The following is a 19,675-nucleotide window of genomic DNA, read 5'->3' on the forward strand; positions in this document are numbered from 1 at the left end:
CTCATCAATCGTCTTCAAGACGTAACTTAATCGGTTCAGACCATGCCTAATGAAGTGTAGGTCACTAGTTCGAATCTTCATCTTCCTCTTTTGTGAACATGTAAAAAAAATAAAAAAAACTCATCAATCTAAGTAATTCCCCTTGATGGATCCAAATGGATCATGCCGTCAGTATCCCTATAATTGTAAAGCCTACTTACCCTATAAAGGCGGGCCTGGGCCTAACAGGTGAAACCCACGTCCCCATCTATATGGGCTGTCCGAATTGTAAAACATCCTAATTCAAAAAACGTATATCTGAGGGGTTACCTTAGTCCATACCTCCCACATTCCACAAACTGACAAAGGGATGATTTTGTAATTAGTGATTAAAAAAAAAAGGCGGAAAGGCGAGGGCAAGTGGGAGTGTGGAAGTGGGAATTTCAAAAAGCATGAACGGACGCGAAGCAAGACTCCAAAACTCTTGGAGTTGGAGCGTTCTTTTTAACCAAATTGCGGCTAGCTTTTTAAAAATATCCTCTGCAGTGAGCTCGCCTGCGCCACAAGAAATTTGCTCTGCCTCTTCTCGCTCGCTCTCTCTCTGGGGCTACTTCACCAACACTGCAAGACATCACCGGAAGCTCTATCCGTGAGAGAAGATTGATTTTTTTTTTAATCTTCTGTCCCTCTCTGGACGTGGAGGGTAACGCCTCTGAAACTCCTCAGATTTGATCTCCAAGAAACTTAGACAAAACAAGGTAGTCCTTTCGTTTTCTTTTCTTGGTTAATTTTGGGTTTTTAATTGATAGGCTATTTCATAATTCCATGGAATTTTGATTGTTTGGTTGAGGATTTTTTTTGTACGTGTGTGTGTGTGTGCTTTGGTATAGTGGGTTTAGGTTAATTTTCTTTGTTGGTCAGTTGGTTGCTGGGGCTGCTGATTTTGGTTTGGTTGATGGGTATGATCTGTAATTGTTTGAAATTTTATGGGTTTTTGTCGTTAATTTACTTGGGTGATTCTGATAATTCGCATGCATTTTCTAAGGTTTTGTTTGGTTGCTGAGAAAGTTGAGGGGAAAATAGATGTAAGTTTTGCTGCTTAATTGGTTTGCAAGTGAAGGGAGATTCTAATAGATTTCCTGGATAGTTGTACAAAGGGTTATTTAGAGGATTCCCGTCATTTTTCTTATATTTAAGAATTTAACCTAATTTTACTGGATCATATTAAAATAATACATCACACTAACTTTCCTTAATCATTTTCTATATCTTCAAAATATTTGTTTTTTATTTTATTAAAATAATATTTTCTTTTATTCTAAAAACATGTTTCTTTTTCTTGCCATCTCTCTCATCTCCGTCTTCTTTCTCTCCCTGACTTCTTCACTCTCATCTCCTTCTTTTCTTTCGCCCCAGCCGCACTTCTCTCCCTTTCTCGATCTCACTCTCTGCCTCACTCTCATCCCCCCACAGACCAGCAAGCAAGAGGAACAACCACAGACCAGCAAGCATAGATCAAGAGGAACAACCAGCAAGCAAGCTATAATGATTTTGGTTTCTTGAGGGGTTCTGATTTTGATTTTGATTTTGGTTTCTATTTTTTTGATTTTGCAATCTACCTTTTTTGGTTTCTATGGTTGATTTTTGCAATCTACTGAATTAGTTTCATCAAGTTGAAAGTTGTGCATTAATCCTGTCCCTGCGCCGCTTCTCTGCTTGGCTATGGCTCTTGGAAGGAGTCACACCTCCATCTTCTCCAGCCCCTCCTTCAGATGGGAAGCCATGGAATTGGAATCTGGAGCTGGTGGAAGCTGAGACATGGAGCGGTAGGGACCAAATTTATACAACTAGCAAGCAATCTACTGGGTTTCTATTTCTATAGTTGATTTTGGTTCCTTTTTTTTTTTTTTTTTTTTTGCAATCTACCGTCTTCTTTTTTTGGTTTCTATGGTTGATTTTTGCAATCTACTGGTTTTTTTTTTTTTTTTTCATCTGGGTTCTTTTGCAATCTTCAAATGGCTTGTGTCCAGATGAAGTGCAGAAAAAGAAGAGGACGGAGAAGAACGGAGAAAAATAATGGAGACGTGCATAAAAAGATGTGAGAGGAGAGAGTGTTTTGTTTATGATTATAATAATCATATGGATCGCTACAGTGTATTGTGTTCTACTAGCATATGATGGTTTAAGGAACCATTTAAGGAATTTGCCGTGAGACTTTTTTTGTAATTTTTTTAATATATTTCCTACATATAGGATCAGACTCCCTTATAGGGAGTTTACTGTGAATGCTCTTGGTTGGGTTTACCTCTCCCCCATTCCAACCTTTTTCCCTCAACTTTCTCAACCCCAAACAATGCTTTTGTTATTTTATCATGGAGCCATATGAAGATGAGTTGAGAGCAGGAGAGACTCAGTAAGCATGCTTAATTTCAGATGTATTAATTCTGAGAAGTGCATAGACAACAATGTGTGACTTTATGCGTTGTGTTTAAACGGGGTTATTTGCAATATTGGTTTATGTATAAGGTGGAATAAGGCATCCAATAAAAATTCTAGAGCTAGCGACCCACGATTGTTTCTTGTATCATTCATGCATGCTTACTTGATAATTGTGAAGTGCCAGATGTTCCGAGTAAGTGCTGATTATCCTTATAGTGGCCTACATGAATATCGCTCCTGTGTCAGCACGAATGTGCATATATGCTTGAGTACATTGTGTTTGGACCAGCTGTTTTGCACAGAAAGGTTAGTTTCTTTACCTTTTTTATTCAAAGAAATGAAAGAGTACTGTGAATGTTAATTAATGAACCTACTTCTTTTCGACTTATCATGCATTTTGCTTCTTTATGTTGGAACTCTCTCTCTCTCTCTCTCTCATGCATGTGAACGTCGTCGCGTGTGCTTATTTGATGCAATAGTTGATGAGTACATGCTCATGGAGCAATCTTGTTGTTTAGGTTGACATGGACAGCAAAGCTAACTCAAAAATAAGCTTGGTTGTTTAGGTTGACATGATGGGTATGCAATCCCAATTTGATAATCTGGATTTGCCTCCTGGAATAGATGTGTCACTTCCTTGGTTGAACGACTCGGATCGATTCATGTGCAAACATACCAGCTTCGAGTACAACAACTTTAGTTATTTCAGATCTTCCAGAAAGCAAAATGCAGGCAGCTGCTACAAGCAGTTCAACCATCCCTACAGAGTCAAGTTCAAGAAAAAAGAAGAAGAAAATGTAGTTACAGAAATGCTTCCGTAGCTGTCCATCTTAAGAGTTAAAAGAGCATGTCAATTCAACAAAAATAGACGGAAATAAACGATAGAATGCAAAGAAGCATTTTTCTTGAGCAATTTGATACTGTGGATGATTTTTCAGGTCATCATTATAGCCGCATGGACTTTTCAGATGGGAGGTGACTTTAGTTACTCGCAGATGGATTTGGCTTACATACTGTTATGCTATTATTAAAATAACAGCATGTATGCTGTAGTTAAATCAACGGTCAAGATTGAATTTTTCAAAATCTCTTTTTCATTTTCTCTCTTTTATTAAATGCTTATAAAAGTAAGTCAACTTTAAAATTCAATCTTGATCGTTGATTCAACTACAGCATGTAAGCCGGATTCCTTGCAGATATGGTTTATGTTTGTACTTTAAAGAAAGCAATTTGACATTGTGGATGCTTTTTCAGGTCCTCATTATAGCCACATGGGCTTTTCAGATGGGAAGGTGACTTTAGTTAATTTAGTTCTTTGGGTCCTCTTTCTTTTCAATGTCCCTCTCTCTCACGCACATATATTCAATAAGCTACCGATCATTCGTTTATGTCTTGCAAAAGTAATTTATGTACAGTGTGCTCTCCCCAACCCAATTCAATTAGTTTTTTCATAAGAAATTGAAGATATGATTGTTTTTTTGGCTGGAATGTCCATCACCCCGTGTTAACTTGTCAAAATTTTGGGGCCTTAATTAAATTTTTTGATTGGTACTTTCTTGCTTTTCATGATCTAGGGGGGGAAAAAAGAAATGAAAAAGCTGGACTCTTGCTATTGTATTTTTTTATTTTTTTAAAAAAACCATTATTTTGAAGCTAAGAGTCTTGAATTTTCTTATTAAATTATACAACATGAACTTCAGCCACATTAATAAAGTGAAGTTACCTAGCAGTTAATTGTAAATTTATCAGAGATATATATTAGTGATACTAGCTTCAAGAATCAAGATATTTGATATTGGACAAAATTTTCTCATACTCTATAAAACTGTCATGTGTATCGTGAGCACGTGAAAAACACATGGTTTTTTAATAGAACTACTAAAAAAATTATGTGTTTTTCTCATGCTAATTAAAAAATCATGTGCTTCTCACATGTTAAGAGATACACGACAAATTTATAAACTGAGTATGAGAAATTATTTAATTTGGAAGAAATGTATGTTCATTGATGTTTATGTTTCCTTTCAAATTATGCTAACTGTCAATTACATTGTTTTGCAATAATTTAGTCTAGACAAAACAAACAATGGGAATTCTGCAGCTTCCTGAACAGTCTTTGAACCCAAAACCCATCTCTAAAAGAGAATTCGATGACAACGGAGATGCAAGTGTTGTTGCATATAATGAATGGCTGGTACGTAGGCTTACACTTTTGGCATGAATGCAGTAACATATTTTATTTAGCCATATAAATATGGTATTTGATGACCTATTATATATATATATATATATATATATATATATATATATATATCATGGTCTTGCGAGTCATATTTTTGTTTATACTGTATTGAGTTAGATCATACAGAACTGGGATTCAATGCAATGAGGTTATTCATATGCAATTGACAGCTTAATGTGAGAACTTGTTTGGGCTGTTAGGTCCATCTGCTTAGGTTGCTCAATCATATGTGATTGGAGTAACACATTTTCTTTTGGCATGTAAATATGGTCTTTGATGACCTACTACATTGTTATATATACATATATGGTATTGTGAGTTATATTTTTGTTTATACTATATTGAGTTAGATCATGCGGGACTTGGATCCAATACAATGAGATTGTCCATATGCAATTGACAACTTCATGTGAGAGGTTGTCCGGGTAGTTTGAGCCCACCTACGCAAGTGGGACCCGAACAACCTCTCACATGAGGACATTGCACGGGACCCTGATTCAATCATGTATGCTATCATCCGAGTAAAACTATGTTTTCATGTACACCAATAGCAAATTTTATGCAAATTTTTGCTCTCTTGCATGCATAAAGTAATATTGCGTCTCTATTTGACTATTTTTTGGATTGCTTGCAGACAATGCATCAATCTGCGCTACACACTTTTGAACAAATGATGAAAATTGCTAAGAAAAAACAAATAGTTGTATTTTTGGATTATGATGGAACTCTCTCACCAATTGTCAATGATCCTGAAAAAGCTTTCATAACCGACAAGGTAAAAATTGCCCAACCGAAGATGCTGAAATTAAATTTTCATTTTATCCTTTGGTACCTTAATTACTTTTTTTTTTTGTGTTAATTTTATAAACTCCACTCGATTAAAACTGAAAAAACAAAGGAAATTTTAAAAAAAAATGTACACTCAATTTTTATATGAAAAATTCTTTCTATTATTGGAGAAGATTTCTCAGATGTTGCATATTCCAAAAAATCTCACTGAGGTCCCATTAATGGCCATTTGGATTCGGTGGGGGTATGTATATATATATATATATATTCTTTTTGATAATATTTCAACTTTTGAAAAAAAACAAAAATTGGCAGATGGAAAACCCCAATAATTGGTTGTTTAAATTGCACTCTATTTGCCTCTACAAAGAGACTGCTAAATTATGTGCAATTCGAATAGCTAATTGCAAAAATTCTTATTTAAAAAAATAACTCTATATCTCATTTGGTAATAAACAAAACGTTTCAGCTTTTTTTTGCCATTTTTACAAAGTGATTTGTGCTTTCTTGCCATCTATACTGGTTGGTAAGACAATTATGTGGACGTGCAGATGCGATCAACAATACATGAAGTTGCTAAATGTTTCCCTACTGCAATTGTTACTGGAAGGGCTAGGGATAAGGTATACTGCTGTCTGTTGCTCATACACAATTAGTAAATTATATAAACTGTATCGTGCATTTGAGCTGATTGAAATGTATATTTCTTTACCATTTAGGCAGTTGAATTTGTAAAACTAAAGGATCTCTGCTATGCTGGAAGTCATGGGATGCATATATCAATCCCATCAGGATTCTTAAAAAGCGCAAAGCCTGAGGATCAAACTCATATTGCCGATGAACAGGTACTCGTTTACTTTTAGTATTTTGAAAGAGTAACACTAGAAACCAGCTTGCATTATAATTCTATCTTAACATGTTCTCTAATCTTTACAGGGTTTTATCAACTTCTACGCTGCAAAGAAATTCTCATATAAGCTAAAGAAGGTAAGGATGTTGTATAATCTACTATTACATTTTTCTCATGCTTTATTGTTCTAAGCATAACATGACTAATATTGAATTGCGTAGTGTCTCTAAAATACCATGTAATAGAGTGATGGAAATGTCTCTATAATTGTATCTTTCATTTTCATCTTTTATTCTCTAAAAGTTTCATGTTGTCTTTTGCAGATAAAGGAGAAACTACTAGAAAAGACCAAAGGCATAAGAGGTGCCATAGTTGAGGACAATAAGTTCTGCATCTCTGTACACTTCCGATGTGTAGATGACGAGGTACAACTTAGATTTCTGGTAAAAAAATCAAACACAGAAAAATACTTCTCAAAGTTTCTTGGATGCTAAGATTACATATTCTTTTATGTAGTTAGTTGACAATGTTAAGAAGATTGTAGACTCTGTCATCGAATCTTATCCAGAATTTCGCGCGGGAGAGGGTAAAATGGTACATACGTACATTAGATATCTTTATTTGTAAGAGTTGTCCTTTTTTGGTAAAGTTTTTATTTGCATTTGATTGTAATAATTATCTTTTTTCAATTCATATCACTCATTGTGAAGTTTTGTTTAACAGGTTATGGAAGTACGCCCAAATATTGAGTGGAACAAAGGTCATGCTTTGGGCTATTTACTAAACACTTTCGGGTTTGATGCCCACAATGATGATGTCCTCCCATTATATATAGGAGATGACTTAACGGACGAGGATGCCTTCAAGGTAATATGGGATCTTAATATGACTGTCGCATCCCTATAACAATTGAACCCAATTAGAGGGGGAGTCCGAATTATACAATTCAGGTGACGGTGAAGAATGAGAAAGGGCATATGCAAATTCTATCTTCCCAGTAGCCCGAAGTACGGGATTCATTTCAAGTGGATCATGCACCTGTCCTTTCTCATTCTCTGCCATAATCGCTTGTGATTCGGATTGGAAAAATCAAGACCCCAAACCCCCTCCCCCCCCCCCCACAAATAATAATAATAATAATAAAAAAATTATGCATGTAAATAGGGCCCATGCTAATGTGATTTGTATACAAATGCTGCAGTTTATAAAGAAACTTGGAAGGGGCTTTCCTATCGTTGTCTCGTCCATGCCAAAAAAGACGGATGCTTCATTCTCCTTACGTGATACAATAGAGGTCATGGATTTTTTGACAAAGCTTACCGGGTGGAGAAAAAGCTCTTCTTCGGATTAATCTAATCCAAATGCCATTATATCTTAACTCACCCGAGCAAACATCTTTTACACCAAATTACTTGTTTGGCAGAGAAAATCCCTTCCTTCTTTGAACTTGAGTCAGCTTCCAACATCTTCATGATATGTGGAGAGCGCATAAATGTCATTTAATAATTGGTCGGGACAATTTAGCTTTACGGCCTACTTGGTAATCAAACCTATTAAGTTGATGTGGGAACTAAAGAGGTGCTCTAAGTTTGAAGTTTGATTTGTTAGGAAACTAAAGAGCATCATTGCAGATTAAGCTTCTTTATTCTATGTAAGAACAGTTCTGTTGATGTGTTCCGTGTGAGTGCAACTATTGAGATCATTAAAAAAGGGTGTCCAATAACCATTCATTACATATATGCTTTAAGAAAATAATTATGCTCGAGGTTGACCAATCTAGCTTATGCGTGCATTGGGTGGAACACTAATCAAGGACAAGAGGATAAGAAACCTAGGCCTAACCGCTTCATTTTAGCTGCAAAACAGAGGGACTAATCTATAGCAATACAGTAAATACGACACTAAATAAATTGATTGCTCAAGAAAGGTTAAAATAACAATAAATATCACACAATGAAATCCTTTGGATATTCATGATGAAGAATAATACCATGAGAACATAAGGAGAATACTTTGCATTTTTCAGAGTAAAAACAAAATTTATAGCATGACATTAAAGACAAAGAATGCATTTAATAAAGAAATAATTTACTTTGGTGCACTCATTCACAAGAAAGACAACTGATGAAAGTCATTCATAGCAGCATCTCTCGAGGAAATGGCATAAGAAGCCCTGTTTATTTTGGGGAAAATTGAGGATCATAACAAAGAATGCAAGCATATATTGAGAGAAATGGTAATAAGATAGGCTTGTGCGGCACCTACATAAAGCATTTGGGCGAGGACAATGAAGATCAAATTAACAAGTAATGTATGAAATCAGGCAGTTAAAAGCTTTTCCCCAACACAAAGCTTCCTTTAGAAGTTGAAATCGATTCAAGGTAAAAAAAGGTTCATTAATCTAAGTAATTGCCCATCGATGGATCCAAATGGATCATACAGTCAGTATCCCTATAATTTTAGGCTGCTCAAATTGTAGTGCAATTTTGATAGCCCATAAAGAGAGTTGTATGGCCCACTTACCATATGAAGGTGGGCCTAGGCCTAACGCCCCAATTTTTCTGATCTATATGGGCTAAAACATCCTAATTCAAAAAACGTATGCATGTTTGAAATTGGGGCCCTTGAGAGGGGTTCATGATTCATCCACACTTTCCAATTTCCACAAACTGACAAAAGTTTGTTTAAAGTTTGCTTTTTGTAATTAGCGATAAATGGAAAGGAAAGGAAAAGGAAAGGAAAGGAAAGGAACAGAAAAAGAAAGAAGGCAAGTGGGAATTTCAAAAAGCTTGAACGGACATATGCACGACTCCAAAACTCATGAAGCATTCTTACAGCTTCTTATAAGCAGAAGTGCACTTGCTCCTTAAAATATCCTCTGCAGTGAGCTCGCCTGTGCCACAACATTGTTGCTCTTCACCAACACCGCAAGACGTCGTCACCAGAAGCTCTATCAGTGAGAGAAGATTGATTTACTTTTTATTTTTTATTTTTTATTTTATCTCCCAGCGGACCGACGACAATCTCAGTAGGTTTTGCTTTAACTTAATTTTTCTGTCATCGATCTCCAGTTTCCTTAATTCTATCCCTCTCTGGACGTGGAGGGTAACGTCTCTGAAACTCCCCAGATTTGATCTTAAACAAAAACCGAGGTAGTCCTTTTGTTTTGTTGTCTTTTCTTGGTTATTTTTGGGTTTTTAATTGATGGGTGTTTGATAGTTTGATGGAATATTTTGATTGTTTGGTTGAGGATTTTTTTGTTTGTTTGCTTTGGAGTACTAGTGGGTTTGGGTTAATTTTCTTTGTTGGGTTCGTTAAGATTGTTAACTAATATATAACTTAGAAGCTAGGGACTTGGTTGTTGGGGCTGTTGATTTTGGTTTGGTTGATGGGTATAAGCTGTAATTGTTTGAAATTTTATGGGTTTTTGTCGTTATTTTGCTTGGGTGATGATTCTGATAATTCACATGCATTTTCTAAGGTTTTGTTTGGTTCCTGAGAAAGTTGAGGGGAAACTTGGGGTAAGTTTTGCTGCTTAATAATAATTGGTTTGCAAGAGAAGCTGGGAGATTCTTATATATAGATTTCCTGCATATATAGCTGTATAAAGAGTTACTTTAGTTGGGTTTACATCTTAGGATAGAAACAGCGTTTTGTATTTGCGCGCAATGGTTGATGCATAAGCTAGCTAGTGGAATAAGGCATTGATCGAGTAAATATTATATAGAGCTAGCGACTCTCTATTATATTTTTTCTTGTATATATGATTGCATGCTTACTTGTGAGTTGTCAAGTGCAAGATGTGCCGACCAAGTGCCTGAATATATATGCTTCTAGTGGCCTACTTAAGTTAAGAGTACTGTTCAATATATAGCTAGCACTGATCTCCTGAGCGAGTACGATTGCACGAATGTGCATGCTTGATCGAGTACTACATTGTGTTTGGACCAGCTGTACGTTTTGCACAGAAAGGCTAGCTAGCTAATTTCTTTACCTACTTTATGATTAAAATAAATGAAAGAGTGTGATTTGTGAATGTTAATTAATGAACCCCACCCATTTGTTTTCGATCGACTTAATTGTCATTTTGCTTCTTTTATGCTAGCTCTGTCTCTCTGTCGCTCTCTCATTGCATGTGATGTACGTGCACGTCGTCGCGTATGCTTTTACACGTACGTACATACTGATCATGTTCTTATACATGTACTTTTGAGTTTTGCCGTTGGTATTTCCCTCATCTCCTGAGTTGATAACTACAGTACAGTGGACATGCTTAGTTTGTTTGCTTATTTGATGCAATAGTTGATGACTACATGCTCATGGAGCAATCTTGTTGTTTAGGTTGACATGGACGTACAGCTAGCAAAGGGAAAACAAAAAATAAGCTTGGTTCTTTAGGGTTGACATCGAGGTTATATATATATATATATAATGTGGATTTGCCTGGCCTCCTGGAATAATATTAGAGGTGTCACCTTCTTGGTTGAACGACTCGGATTGATTCAAGTGCAAACATATATATATCACCTTAAATACAACAACGAACGTACTTTGATTATTTCAGATCTTCCAAAAAGCAAAATGCAGGTAGCAGTTCCATTATCATATCGATTCCTACTATATATACAGATCAATCAACTACTTCAAAGGAGAAACAAGAAGAAAATGTAGATACAGAAATGGGAAAAGTTCTACAGTTTAACCAATTTGATTTTGTGGATGGTTTTTCAGATGGGAAGGTGACTTTAATTACTTGTAGATATGCATATGATTTATGTTTGTACTTTAAAGAGAAAAACAGATCGATCGATATAATTTTATGCGTTACACCGGGTCTCTCTATATATGGTATGTGTGTGTGTCCCTTTCTAACACCAAAACCAGCACAAACTCAAACACAATCACAACCAATTACCTCAACCAAGTTATTTTCAGATTTCAACAAAACCATTATTTGTATATAAATGGTGTGAATTTATGCATGCTGCAAAGAGATCGAGAGAGAGAAAAAAAAAGGGGGGTAAGAATAAAGAAGAATAATTAAATGAAGTAGAGAAAGATTTAAAGAGTTTGATTTGAAGTGTTTATTTTTTAAGAAAGCTAATGTAATTTCAAATTTGTAAGAAAGAATGTGTTTTGGGTTTGGGCTTATTCATTTAAATGTGTATACATAGACCCATTGCAATTAAGAATGCGAAATTAAGCCAACTTTATTGGGCTTATATATAAACTATATAAAAAAATAATAATAATAATTAAGTAAGATAGTCGCCTAGATATTTGTAGAATTAAATTATGGGTTTGTACCATTTCTCAAATTATAATACCGGACTGAGCCGACTCCTACTCCCTTCATAGTCGCCTTCTCTAGATCTCCCACTCTCGCTCATATATAATACAATACTTGATACTCCAAATATCAATTACCAAAGGTTGTTTCCCTTTGCTTTCTACATCTTTTTTGTTTTTAATTTGTTTTTGTTTTGTTTTCTTTTGTTTCGTTTTGTTATTAAATGTCCCTCATATATATATATATATATATATATATATATATATATATATATTCAAAAAGCTACGTATCATGCGTTTTATGTCTTACAAAAGTAATTTATGTTCTCCCCAACCCAATTCAATTAGCTTTTCATAAGAAATTGAAGATATGGATTTTTTTTTTTTTTTTTTTTTTGGGCTAGAATGTCCATCACCTGTGTTAACTTGTCAAAATTTTGAGGCCTTTATTATAATTTTGATTGGTACTTTCTTGCTTTTCATGATCTAGAGGGGAAAAAAAGAGATGAAAAAGCTAGACTACTCTTGCTATTGCAATTTTTTTTTTCAACTTTATTTTGAAGCTAAGATTTGTGAACTTTTGACACTATTATGTAATTAAAGATAGATTAATGCAACTGCTTTCATTGTGGGTCATTTTCCTATTAAATTATACAGCATGAACTTCAGCCACATTAATAGAGTCAAGTTCCACTTTTGTTACCTAGCAGTTATATATATATATATATATATATATATATATATATATTTCACAATCTATAAAACTGTCATGTGTCTTTTAAGTATGTGAAAAATCATGACTTCTCACATGCTAATTAAAAAATCATGTGTTTTTCACATGTTAAGTGACACATGACAAATTTATAAATTGGGTTGACGAATTATTTGGAAGAAATTTATTTCCATTGACATTTATGTTGCCTTTCAAATTATAATAATTGACAATTACATTGTTTCTGCAACAGTTTCTACTAGACAAAGACAAACAATGGGATTCATACAGCCTCCTCAATGGTCTTTGAACCCAAAATGGTCAAAATTCATCTCTGAAAGAGAATTCGATGACTACGGAGATGCAAGTGTGGTTACTTGTAGTGATCAATGGCTGGTAAGCTTACACTTCTGACATGATTGCAGTAACAATTTTTATTATTATTATTATTTTTTTTTGCCATGTAAATATGGTATTTGACGACCTACTACATTGCTATATATATAGTTTTGTGAGTCATATTTTTGTTTATATTATATTGAGTTAGATTATACAGGACTATTCATATGCAATTGACAGCTTCATGTGAGAGGCTTTTTGAGCTCCTACCTATTTAGTTTGCTCCAGCATCCATTACTATAAAAAACATATTTTCTTTTGGCATGTAAATATGGTCTTTGATGGCCTACTACTATATATATATATATATGGTCTTGTGAGTCGTATTTTTATTTATACTATATTTAGATTATGCAAGACCAAGATCTAATGCAATGCAATGGATAGCTTCATCTGAGAGGCTGTTTGAGCATTTTTAGCTCTCTTACATAGATTGTTTGAGCAAGTAGAGTTCGAATAACCTCTCACACGATGCCATTGGACAGGATCCCCGATCCCCATCTGGTTATGCTTGATATATATCATCAAATCTTTTTCTTTTTCTTTATACCTAATTTCATCATCTGAGTAAGATAATGTTTTCATGTATGCCAATAGCAAGTTTTATGCATATTTATGCTCTCTTGCATGCATAAAGCAATATTATGTCTTTATTTGTCTATTTTTTGGATTGATTGTAGACAAACCATCCATCTGCGGTACACACTTTTGAACAAATGATGAAGATAGCCGAGGGAAAACAAATAGTTGTATTTTTGGATTATGATGGAACTCTCTCGTCAATTGTCAATGACCCTGACAAAGCTTTTATGACTGACGAGGTAAACATTTTACGATTGACGAGGCCAAAGTTAAATTTCCATTTTATTCTTTGATAGCTTATTTATTTATTTGTTAATCTTATAAACTCCACTCGAGTAAAACTGATAAAATAAAATAAAAGTTAAGTAAAAAGGAATTCCAAAGATGCACACAACTTTTTCAAAGTGATTTTGTGTTTTCTTGCTACAATATCATACTCGTTGGTAAGACAATTATGGCTACGTGCAGATGCGCTCAGCAGTAGATGAAGTTGCTAAATGTTTCCCTACCACAATTGTGACTGGAAGGTCTAGAGATAAGGTATATTATTGCTTGTACACAACTAGCAAATGATCCACGTATATTTTATATAAACTGTATACATCTTTACTGTTTAGGCAGTTGAATTTGTAAAACTAAAGGATCTCTGCTATGCTGGAAGTCATGGGATGCATATATCAATCCCATCAGGATTCTTAAAAAACGCAACATCTGTGGATCAAACTCATATTACTGACGAACAGGTACTCATTAACTTGCAGTATTTTAAAAGAGTAAGTTAAAAACTACATTTTTATCTCACAACTATTCTACAATATTAACTTGACAATTCTAATCAATCATTGGAATAGTATTTTTTTTAAAAAATAAAAAATTAAAAAATTAAGAATTAGTTGAGACTGTCACATTAGCATTGTAGAAAAACTACAGGATAAAAATGTAATTTCTAACATTACTCATTTTAAAAATTTTGTGCTGAATAAGAACTGCTGCATGCATTTGAATCCTTATTTTTCTATCTTAACATGTTCTAATATTTACAGGGTTTTATCAACTTCTACGCTGCAAAGAAATTCTTATATAAGCTAAAGAAGGTAAAGATGTTGTGTTATCTACTACTACATATTTCTCATCCTTTATTGTTCTAAACATAACAGTAATATTGAATTGCACAGTGTCTCTAAAATACCATATATATATATATAGAATGATGAAAATGTCATTCATTTTCATCTTTTCTTCTCTAAAAGTTTCATGTTGTCTTTTGCAGATAAAGAAGAAACTACAAGAAAAGACCAAAGGCATAAGAGGTGCCATAGTTGAGGACAATAAGTTCTGCATCTCTGTACACTTCCGATGTGTAGATGAGGAGGTAGAACTTATATTTCCAGTAAAAGAAAATCAAACACAGAAAAGTAATTCTAAAAGTTTCTTGGATGCTAAGATTACATTTTTTTTTTTTTTTTTATGTAGAATGTTGACAATGTTAAGAAGATAGTAGACTCTGTCATCAAATCTTATCCGGACTTTCGCACAGGAGAGGGTAATAAGGTACGTACACTAGATATCTTTATTCGTAGGATTTGTCCTTTTTGGGTAAAGTTTTTATTTGCATTTGATTGCAATAATTATCTTTTTCCAATTCATATCACTCATGTGCAAAGGTTTGTTTAACAGGTTATGGAAGTACGCCCAAATATTGAGTGGAACAAAGGTCATGCTTTGGGCTATTTACTAAACACCCTTGGGTTTGATGCCTACAATGCTGATGTCCTCCCATTATATATAGGAGATGACTTAACGGATGAGGACGCCTTTAAGGTAAAATATGGGATCTTAACATGATTGTCATTGTCGCATCCCTATAATGATTGAACCCAATTAGAGGGGAAAAAAAATTCCATGAAATTTTTGTTCGAATTATGCAACAATTCGGGTGAAGAATAAGAAAGGGCAGATGCAAATCCTATCTTCCTAACAGCCTGAGGTGCGGGATTCACATGTCCTCTCTCATTCTCTACCATAATCGCTTGTGATTCAGATTGGGAAAATCACAACACCGCCCCCCACAAAAAAAAAAGAAAAAAAAAAAGCGTGTAAATAGGGTCCGTGCTAATGTGATATGTTTACGAATGGTTGCAGTTTATAAAGAACCTTGGAAGGGGCTTTCCCATCGTCGTCTCGTCCATGCCAAAAAGGACGGATGCTTCATTCTCCTTACGTGATACAATGGAGGTCATGGATTTCTTGACAAAGCTTACGGGGTGGAGAAGAAGCTCTTCTTCGGACTAATCTAATCCAAATGCCATTATATCTAACTCACACGAGTGAACAACTTTCACACCAAATTACTTATTTGGCAGAGAAAAATCCTTTCCTTCTACACTAAAGAAATTCAAGAAACCAAGTCAAATTATGAACTTGAGTCAGCTTCCAACACCTTCAAATCTTCAATATGTGGAGAGATGATAAATGTCATTTGGTATTGGTTGGGACAATTTCGCTTTACAGCCTACTAGGTAATCTAACCTATTAAGTTGATGTGGGAACTAAAGAGATGCTCTAAGCTTGAAGTTTGATTTTAAGGAAATTAAAGAGATGGTCTTGAGTTTACATCATTGAAGAAGCTTCTTTATTCTATGTAAGAACAGTTCTGTTGATGTGCTTTGTTCGAGTGCAACTATTGAGATCATAAAAAAGGGGTATCCAAGAACATTCACTACAAATATGCCTTAAGAAAATAATTAAGCTCGAAGTTGATCAATCTATCTTATGTCTGCATTGGGTGGAACACTAATTAAGGACGAGAAGAAGAAACCTGGGCCTCGCTACATCCTTTTACCTACAAAAGAAAGGGACTAATCTATAGGGATATGGCAAATACGATGCTAAATAAATCAATTGCTCAAAGAAAGTAAAATCAATCCCTATAATTTCTAGGTTTCTCAGAAGTCAGTCCATTCGTAACAATGCCAGAAGGTTAAAATGACAATAATTATCACACACTGAATCTTCTTCATATTCATGATGAAGAAATCTACAATAGTATATATGTATATTCATATACCTCATAAAGTAGTGATGTGCCATCAGGAGTTATGTGCAGAACCAAAAGAATTAAGGCTTCGATGATCACTGACAATAACCCAACCATGCACAAAGAAATGTCTCATGATGCTAAAAGGGATGAGTCATAAAACAAAAATTAGAGCAGTGGCATTAACTTTAAGACGGAGACTGCATTTAGTAAAGAATTAATTTACTTTGGTGCACTCATTCACAAGAAAGACAACTAATGAAAGCCATTCATAGCGGCTTCTCTCAACTTAAAATTGATGCAAAAACAAGGAAATGGCATAAGAAGCCCTGTTTATTTTGGGGAAAATTGACGATCATAACAAAGAGTGCAAGCATATATTGAGAGAAATGGTAAGATAGGTTTGTGCGACACCTACATCAAGCATTTGGGTGAGCACAATGAAGATCAAATTAACAAGTAATGTATGAAATCAACACTCTACAGCACAAAAAGCAAAAGCACTCGAAGATGCATTAGCATTTAAAAGGGTCAGACCAACCAGCAGATATGGTTGATAACAGCTAAAACTTTGTAACAGAACCATTTGTCTTCACCAATGAAGTCCTTGAACAGGATGATGCTGGCAATCTCTCAGCAAGATGGAGATTTTCTCTCCCAAATTATTGGGAATCTTTAAAACAACCATGTCTTCGTGACTGAAAGCTCCAACATAATACATCACCTTATAGGCTACCCAGAACGCTATTTACATTCTTCAAACCCCCATTACTCATTAGTAGCCCCAACGGGCTGCCACTCAAACAATGAAGTTTGAAAATAGAGATGCAGATTCTCAAAGCAAGGTCAAAATAATTATGGCAATCAGGGTTGGCCAATGTATCGCCGAGAGATAAATACAGGAGCATTAAATGATGAACAAAAACACACAACAGAATGGACAGCAAGAGAAGGAATTACTGGTTCATCAACGAATCTAGAGAATGATTTAGCTAATAGTAAAATAAAGAGTCAGGACAAATATATTGAAACAAAAATAGACTGTATTCACATACATAACTCTATGCAGATCAACTATCGTAATAGGAGTAGACAAGGAGGAGTGAAGAGATTCAAGCCTGGGTGCCAGTCAAAGCTTTCATCTGAATATGATTGTTGTTGTTATCCGCCAGAGAGGCAGTGGTGGGCAAGGCCTGGTACGACCCAAGCGATCTCCGGATGCCAAGGGCCTTGGCCACAGCAGCGTAGGTGACCACGACGATGAGCAGCACGAACATGACGTGAACAAGGAAGACCAGATCCAAAATGGCCACGGCCCTCAACCTGGAATCCTCGAGCTCGCACTTGGTGGAGCCCTCCACGCCGCTTACCACGTCGAGCAGCCGGTGACAGCCCTCGGGAATGAAGGCGTCTACGTAGAGGGAGAGGCCGGTCTGTAGCACCCAGAGACCCTGCAAGCACATGGCGGCGCCGAGGCAGACATCGGCGACGAAGAGTTTGGGGCGGCAAGCGAGGAGGAGGCAGAGGAGGGCGGTTAGGGCGGAGACGCGGGCGGATATGGAGTCGCACCTGGCCTGGAGATCGGAGGTCTGGACGGAGGCGGCAGAGGAGGAGACGGAGTACTGGAGGAAGAAGAGGCCAGAGGCGAGGGCGAAGAAGAGATCGGAGGGGAGGGGGAGGAGAGCGGAGTGGGAGTCGGAGAGGAGGAGGGAGAGGGAAAGGATGAGGAAGAGGAAGAGGACGGCGGCGGACTGAAGAGAGGTGAGGCGGTGGACGGGGGAATGGCCCTTGAGGAGAGGATCGGGGTCAAAGGACACGAGGAGTTGGTGGGCGAAGGCGACGAGGAGGCAGAGGATGAGCAGGTAGAGCTCAAGGTGCTTGAGGAAATGCGAGGACGACGCAAGCGTCAAGGGATGGTAGGGTTTTGCGGAGTAGGACTGTGGGGATTTCAGGTAGTTGCGGGTGGTGCTGATGAGGTGGTAGAACCCCAGCGACACCAACGCCGACGACGCGAATATCTCGTAAACAAGGCCTGCCATTTTCAACGGGCAGACGGACACGGATTTGATTTGTATACAATACAATCAAGCGTCGTTGTCTTCACTACTCAGTCAACTTAAATGCATCTTCCCAGGAGAATTGAGAGACAGGCCGGCCCGCAAAGAAAGAATGCTCCGCAGCTCTTGGCCCATCCATCTTATACATTATTATTCTTCCAATTACAACCTATCTATCCCACTCTGCACGTTCTCAGGATCCATTTCTCCCTCATTTGGGTACCCAACTACCCATCATTGGATATAACCAAGTTGGCCAATCCAAACATGCTACGCTTCATCCAGCTTAATTCCATAAATGTTAACATGTTGGGTCCTCCAAGGTGGCTGGAAAAGCTTGATTTTGGCCCTCAACGCTTCGGAACCGACTTACATGCTGTTATTTTAATAATAGCATATATGCTGTAGTTGAATCAACGGTCAAAATTAAATTTTAAAGTTGATTTACTTTTAGAAGCATTTAATAGGAGAGAGAAAATGAAAAGAAATTTTGAAAAAATTTAATCTTGACCGTTGATTAAACTACAACATACATGCTGTTATTTTAATAACAGCATGTAAGCCAAATCCCCAAGCTTCATTCCAGCACCAAAGAGTATATATGTTGTTCGAGTCCTGCTATCAGGCTGCCAAGAGTCAGATAAGTGTCTGCCAAAGTCTGATGTGGCTTTATTTTTTTTAAAAAAAAAAAAAAAAATTGTAAAAAAATCTCTCTTCATAGTCCTGCTAGATTTTTTTTTTTTTTTTTTTGTTAAATTTTTATGAATTAATATTTAGTTTCTAATGCCTCAAAATTTATTTTTGAATTTAAAACTAAACCTAGGAGTGGAAAATTAACCTTTTAGGGATTGTATTACCCAAAAGAAATTCGATCATCCTAAATTTGGTATTAATGCCTCAAATTTGGTATTAATACTTCAAATTTAAATTCCCCTTTAATATTTTATCTTCTTCCATTAATAAAAAAAAAATAAAAAATAAAAAAAGAAGGCAAAATGTCTGACGCCGTAAATCTCTACTCATGCTGTTCTGGGTTTTCAGAGAAGGAAGGATTTATGGAGCAGCACCCAAGAATTTCGCCAAAGCTTTGCGTGATGGATTCGTGCCAGATTGTTAAGCTCTTAGAGCGCTACGTCAAGTGAAGCATCAACACCTTCCATATAATTATATAAATGAAACCAATCACCCATCATGCTGTGCCATTTAGCTTTTGAATGCGTCCAGAATAATGAATATACATTCAACTTTAAAAGACAATAAGTTATACACCAAAAAAAAAAAAAAAAAAAAAAAACTTTAA

The 19,675-nt window shown here is 35.9% G+C and overlaps 3 protein-coding genes across 5 annotated transcripts; 2 read left to right on the forward strand and 1 right to left on the reverse strand.

Moving 5' to 3' along the window:
- Positions 1-396: 396 nt before the first annotated feature.
- On the forward strand, positions 397-7,948 carry LOC132180685 (putative trehalose-phosphate phosphatase J). Of its 3 annotated transcripts, none has more exons than XM_059593589.2 (10): positions 397-737; positions 2,603-4,612; positions 5,295-5,435; positions 6,001-6,072; positions 6,169-6,294; positions 6,386-6,436; positions 6,623-6,724; positions 6,816-6,893; positions 7,023-7,166; positions 7,501-7,948. In XM_059593589.2, the coding sequence occupies exons 2-10, from the start codon at positions 4,505-4,507 to the stop codon at positions 7,648-7,650; spliced, it is 972 nt and encodes a 323-aa protein (XP_059449572.2). In that variant the 5' UTR covers positions 397-737; positions 2,603-4,504; the 3' UTR covers positions 7,651-7,948. The 3 variants fall into 3 exon arrangements, with proteins under 3 accessions (XP_059449572.2, XP_059449573.2, XP_059449574.2); XM_059593590.2 differs by lacking the exon at positions 397-737 and having other exon boundaries at positions 744-2,724; positions 2,937-4,612; XM_059593591.2 differs by lacking the exon at positions 397-737 and having other exon boundaries at positions 744-2,724; positions 2,985-4,612.
- Positions 7,949-12,474: 4,526 nt separating this feature from the next.
- On the forward strand, positions 12,475-15,896 carry LOC132181421 (putative trehalose-phosphate phosphatase J). The gene is made up of 9 exons (XM_088516469.1): positions 12,475-12,696; positions 13,380-13,520; positions 13,750-13,821; positions 13,899-14,024; positions 14,325-14,375; positions 14,552-14,653; positions 14,755-14,832; positions 14,959-15,102; positions 15,424-15,896. The coding sequence occupies exons 1-9, from the start codon at positions 12,577-12,579 to the stop codon at positions 15,571-15,573; spliced, it is 984 nt and encodes a 327-aa protein (XP_088372595.1). The 5' UTR covers positions 12,475-12,576; the 3' UTR covers positions 15,574-15,896.
- Positions 15,897-17,317: 1,421 nt separating this feature from the next.
- On the reverse strand, positions 17,318-18,532 carry LOC132181164 (plant viral-response family protein (DUF716)). The gene has a single exon (XM_059594251.2). The coding sequence runs from the start codon at positions 18,355-18,357 to the stop codon at positions 17,431-17,433; it is 927 nt and encodes a 308-aa protein (XP_059450234.1). The 5' UTR covers positions 18,358-18,532; the 3' UTR covers positions 17,318-17,430.
- Between the last annotated feature and the right edge of the window lie 1,143 nt (positions 18,533-19,675).

Source organism: Corylus avellana, chromosome 5 (assembly GCF_965113065.1).
Source record: "Corylus avellana chromosome 5, dhCorAvel1.hap1.2, whole genome shotgun sequence".
Taxonomy (NCBI): Eukaryota; Viridiplantae; Streptophyta; class Magnoliopsida; order Fagales; family Betulaceae; genus Corylus; species Corylus avellana.